A 6,000-nucleotide genomic window follows, 5' to 3' on the forward strand; every position below is an offset into this window, starting at 1 on the left:
GGGAATCTAGCAGACCACACACATGTATCAGGCTAAGTGCATTCCCAAGTCTGTACACATACTTAGGAAAGACCTGAAAAGACCCTAAACTCTCACCTCTGATTGATCTCGAGGCTCTGTGCAAACAGAAAGTGAAAGGAAAGGTGCAGTTGTTAACTGCCTGAGTGAGTGACAAAGGCATGCTCCAATAGGTACAGAGAGACTCTCAGTAAGAACTGGGAAACCTATTGTTTCCAAGCGTTTAAAGAACTCTGTCTGATCATTAACACACTGAAAAGATGACAGAATAGAGACTTCAGTGGTTACATACAACACAGAATACACATTTTAGAGAACCAGTTAAAATTTACAAGACAAATAACAACTGCAATGAATAGCAATAATATTTGATGGAGGGGGATCTGATTTCCAGAGTTATCACACTGTATTATTTGGAGTGACTAGTTTCAGTTTTCAAAAAATTATGAGACATGAAAAAGACCTAAAGTATGACCCATATACAGGAAAAAGGTTATCAATAGAAACTGTCTTTGAGGATGATCAGACATTGAACTTACTAGAAAAATACTTTAAATTAGGTATTTTGAATCATTTCAAAGAGTTAAAAGAAGTTATGTATAAATAACTGAAGGAGGATATTATAATAATACCTCACTAAATATGGAATATCAATAAATGCAAAAAATTATTAAAAAAGAAGTAAATAGAATTTCTGGTATTGAAAAATACAATTGAAATAAAATACCCATTAGAGTGGCTCCACATCAGATATGGGCAGACAGAAGAAAGAATCAAGGAACCTGAGGACAGACCTATTGAGATTATACAATCTAAGGAAGAGAAAGAAACAAGAATGGAGCAAAATAAACAAAATCTAATAGACCTATGGGGCACTATCAAGCATACCAACATACACATAATGGGAGTATCAGAAAGTGAGGAGATAGATAAAAGGGCCAAAGAATATTCAAAGAACTAGTGGCCCATAATTTCCCAAATTAGGTGAAAAACATTAATGTACCAAAAAAGAAGCTCAGTCAACTCCAATTTAGATAAACTCAAAAAGAACCACTCAAAGAAACATTATTAAAAAAGTGCTGTAAGCCAAAGATAAAGAGAGAAACTTGGAAGAAGCAACAGAGAAGGGACTCATCATGCACAAGGAATCCTCCATAAGATTAATGACAGCTAATTTTTCATCAGCAATCATGGAGGCCATAAGACAGTGAATTAAAATATTTCAAATGATGAAAGCAAAACATCTGTCAAACAAGAACTCTATATACAGCCAACAGGTAAATTAAGAGTTTAATAATATACAAATGATTATCAATTTTAGAAAGATATGTTCTAGTAGTACATAAAGCCATATATAAAAATATTAAAAGTAATTTTAACAAGCTAGTGGTAATTTAACTTATTTTATTGTCTTTATATAGTGACTCATTCTTCCTATATTTCTAAATTTTACTCAATAATCTGCATTTTTGCTAAAGTAAGAAATGTAACATAATACATTATAAGCCTGAAATACATTATTGTGTATTTTTCATATATTTTAGATGGAATATGGATGTTTTATTTAAAAGTGCAGAAAGAAGATATCAAATTAGATATTTCTACTCCACAGTTAAGTAGTTCCTTTCCACAATCAACAAAATTCTACATAAATAATTTCACAGTATGTCATAACATCAGAATTATCATGTTACCTGTGAGCTTAAATTATCTTTATAGGGTTGGCCTTTCTGCCAAATATTGCTGTAATTTTCTGCCAACAGTGGTATATTTGGATTCTCATTTTCCACTTGATAAATTATGTGCTCAAATCGTGCTGAAGATTCCAATGGCTCAATTCCATAGCTGATGTTTTCAAACTGAAGGAATCCCCTGAATATTTAGAAAGCAATGATATAAAAACCCTACAAGTGATCCCATCAAAGCTATAATCTAAAATGTGAAAAAAACTTTAAAAATTTAAAGAAATAAATTTATATATTTTAAACTAGGTATTTAAATAATTTCAAAGAGCTAAAATAAACCATATATAAACAACTAAAGGGAAATATTTTAATGATGTCTCAATAAATAATTTTTATTTTTTATTTTTTTAGATTTTATTTATTTATTTGAGAGAGAGAATGAGAGACAGCACAAGAGAGAAGAGGGTCAGAGGGAGAAGCAGACCCCCTGCTGAGCAGGGAGCCCGATGCGGGACTCGATCCAGGGACTCCAGGATCATGACCTGAGCCGAAGGCAGTCGCTTAACCAACTGAGCCACCCAGGCACCCGATGATGTCTCAATAAATAAAGAATGTCAACAAAGGCATGGAAATTATAGAGAAGAAATCAATAGAAATTCCAGTTTGAAATATAGTAAGGAACACATTATAAACACACTTTATTTTCCCATTTTTTCTGGTTTACCATTAGTAACTGAGATATCACATCTACCTTAGTTTTGCTCATATATTAAAGAACAAAATATATTGCAAAGTATTTTATATTATGTGTATAATAGTCATATTTATTCAAGATACATTAGTTAAGACCAAATATTTGTTGAAAATCAAGCACTTGTTGAGAATTCCAAGAATAAAGTTCATGTTCTTACAGAGTTTAGAATAAGGAAAAGCAGGTATATAGAGTGTATATGTAAAGAGGTGGATATCTATGAAAACCACATTAAATGAATGCCATTTTTTTCTGAGTTGACATGAGTAAATTCTAGAAGTCAGGCAACCAAAACCAAAAGGAAGTTAGGGAGAGTCTTTTTTTTTCCTTTGCTCTGGACCAGTCTTCCTCTAATAAACTTAATACCTTTCTCTTGCCACCATCACTGATGAAAATCACTTATCCCTGCTTTTTTAGCTCCGAGGGACCTTCTTAATTAGTTGTTTTTTTTGTCTGATACTGAGTGCACCTAAACTGAAAGCATACAATATGTGCATATTGAAATGATTAATTCATATCATTTTCCATAACTATTTGAGATAATTGAAAGATAATGCAATAATATTATTTAGTTTTAAAGTTTCCTTTACTGAAACTATCCCCTTCTGCACAGTATCTTGAAAAAAAATACCTCCAGTCAGGATTTCCTGGAACGATTTCATTTGAATGGACACTAAAGTTCAGCTGCTAATATTGATATTAAAAAGTAAGGCCATCATAAAGGAAACTTTCAGATTTGGATTCCCCTTAAAATTCCCAGATTTATGTCTGCTAGCCACTAAGTTTCATTTTAAAGTTTTCCATGTATAAGTATCACGTAAGATACTATTACCTGAGTCCAGAACAGATGCTGAGTGTTGCAAGTGAATTTGGAATATCTGCAATATATCCTTGGTAATGACAATGCATCTGAAAAACAATATAGAAAAGTAAGTAAATAAATTCTTTATGAATAAAAATGTGTTTGCTGACAATAGAGATTAAAAATGTTAAAATAATTGAAAATAATAAGATTGTGTATCATATAGATTTGTTAATGCAGATTTTCAAGGAAAAAGGGTTTTTGACAATCCTCTTTATTTTGTACCACCAAGGTGCCAATGAGTATTCTTTCAGCCTGGGTTTTATCTCTATCATGTACCATTTTTATGAACAACCACATAACAGGTCATAATTATACAGAATAAAATATTTGTATTAAATTGTCATAAAACAAATATATCTCAATGGTAGTGATATGGCCACTTCAATAAAAAATTATATGATAACAAATATCTAAGACATATAGAGCTTACCTTAAAATATGAAGACTCTAAATGCAAAAATCCAGTTTCATTATATGTATAAACCAAAAAGTTCTGGGATAAGAATGAGCTAAGAAAAACAAAAATTTAAAAAAAAATGTTTGAGTCATGAATTTAATGTGAATATAAACATAAACATAAAAATAAATGTGAAATATATAGGATTCATATAATAATATGATTTAATTAGAGCAGACTGGGCCCTCTGTCTCAGATATTAACCTGTGGGCCTATATATGTCTTTATCTAACAAATATTTCCTAGGTACCTATTGATAGATCCTCTTCTAAGCATTGGGATACAGCAGTAAACAAAAGACAAAACCACTGGTCTTCATGATAGTGAGAGACAAATACTGCTAGCATGTTAGATGTTAAATGTTATAAATAAACCTGGGTGAGGGAAGTTGGTTGCAAAGTGTAGATAGGATGGCATAAAAAAGCTCACTGAATAGACTGAACCTGAAAACAAGCCACATGGATTTGCACAGATATGTTATTTGAGACAGAGTTAGGAGAAAATGAAAAGACCCTGAGGCCAAAATGTGCCTTCTCTATATAAAGAACAGCTAGGGGGTGATATGCCTGGAATGCAAGGTTGATTGAAGATGAGAGATAGTAGTAAGAGATAGCATCACAGAGATGAGAAGCCATTAGAAGATTTTGAACAGATATATGATAGGACCAGACCAATATTTTATGTTATTTTCAAAATTTTTATTTATTTAAGTAACCTTCATACCCTACATGGGACTCAAACTCATAACACTGAGCTCAAGAGTCACATGCTCTTCTGACTGAGCCAGCCAGGCAACCCTCAGACCAACATTTTAATAGAATCAAACTGAATGTTGTGTTGAGAATTATCTGTAGGGCAAATAAGCAGAGAGAGCCATTAGGCTATTAAGTCATCCAGGCAAGATATGATAGTGACTTGAACTAAGACAGTAGCAGTGGTGGAGGTGCAATTATGAATATATTTTGAAGGAGGGGGAGGAGCAAGATGGCGGAGGAGTAGGAGACCTGAATTTCATCTGGTCCCAGGAATTCAGCTAGATAGGGATCAAACCATTCTGAACATCTACGAACTCAACAGGAGATCGAAGAAAAGAATAGCAGCAACTCTCTGAAGAGAAAAGCGACCACTTTCTCAAAGGTAGCACATGTGGAGAAGTGAATCTGAGGTGATATTTGGCATGATAGATGGCGGGGGAGGGGGCCTCTCTCAGCCACTACTGACAAGTGACAGAGAGAGGAGCACAAAATTGGAACTTTTAGAAGTCTGAGAACGGCAGAACTCCAACACTAGGAGAATACTCCCAAAGGAATCATGGCTTTTTTTTTTTAATTTTCCTTTTTCCCTTTTTCAACTGAAATCTTATCAATCCCTTTTTAAAAATCGTTTTTATTTTTCATTTTTAGAGTCATATTCTATCCCTTATGAGTAGTTAACCTATAAGTAGTTAACCATATATATATATATGTATATACTGTTCTCTCTTTAACATTTTGACATACAGTTTCTTCTAACAGACCAAAATATACCTTAAATCTCTAGTGTATGGCTTTGTTCTAGACTCCTGCCTGATCACATTCTCTCCCCCCCTTTTTTTTTTTTTAAAGATTTTATTTATTTATTTGACAGAGACAGAGACAGTGAGAACAGAAACACAAGCAGGGGGAGTGGGAGAGGGAGAAGCAGGCTTCCCGCTGAGCAGGAAGCCTGATGTGGGACTCGATCCCAGGACTCTGGGATCATGACCTGAGCCGAAGGCAGCCACTTAACGACTGAGCCACCCAGGCACCCTCCTCCCCTTTTTTAAATCCTCTTCTTTCTTTTTTCAACCAATTCCTTATCAATTCCTTTTATAAAATCTTTTATAATTTTCATCTTTACAGTCATAGTCCATCCCTTCATCGTATTAACCCTTATTTTTGTACATATATGAGCTTTTCTTTCTTTAAAATTTTGGGAGGCACTTTCTTCTAACAGACCAAAATATGCCCAAATCTACTGTGTGGCACTGATCTATGCACCAGCCCGATCATATTTGATCATATTCTGTTTTTATTTGTTTGTTGCTATCTTTTCTTTTTCTTTTTTTCTTTTTTCTTTCTTTCCCTTTCTTTCCCCCCAGTTTCAGGTCTCTTCTGATTTGTTTAGTGCATATTTTTCTGGGGTCATTGTTATCCAGCTAGCATTTTGTTCTCTCATTCATCTATTCTCCTGTGGATAAAATGAC

The 6,000-nt window shown here is 33.6% G+C and overlaps 1 protein-coding gene across 1 annotated transcript in view; it reads right to left on the minus strand.

Annotated features, from left to right (window-relative positions):
• The window catches only part of LOC110573137 (disintegrin and metalloproteinase domain-containing protein 18-like), a 214,409-nt gene that overhangs the window by 178,264 nt on the left and 30,145 nt on the right, over positions 1-6,000 (minus strand). Inside the window, exons 4-6 of the mRNA XM_021681558.1 lie at positions 3,750-3,828; positions 3,287-3,363; positions 1,713-1,890 (exon numbers count right to left, since the gene is read on the minus strand). Coding sequence (XP_021537233.1) covers positions 1,713-1,890; positions 3,287-3,363; positions 3,750-3,828 — 334 coding nt within the window. The remainder of the gene's footprint in view (positions 1-1,712; positions 1,891-3,286; positions 3,364-3,749; positions 3,829-6,000) is intronic.

Source organism: Neomonachus schauinslandi, chromosome 2 (assembly GCF_002201575.2).
Source record: "Neomonachus schauinslandi chromosome 2, ASM220157v2, whole genome shotgun sequence".
Classification (NCBI taxonomy): domain Eukaryota; kingdom Metazoa; phylum Chordata; class Mammalia; order Carnivora; family Phocidae; genus Neomonachus; species Neomonachus schauinslandi.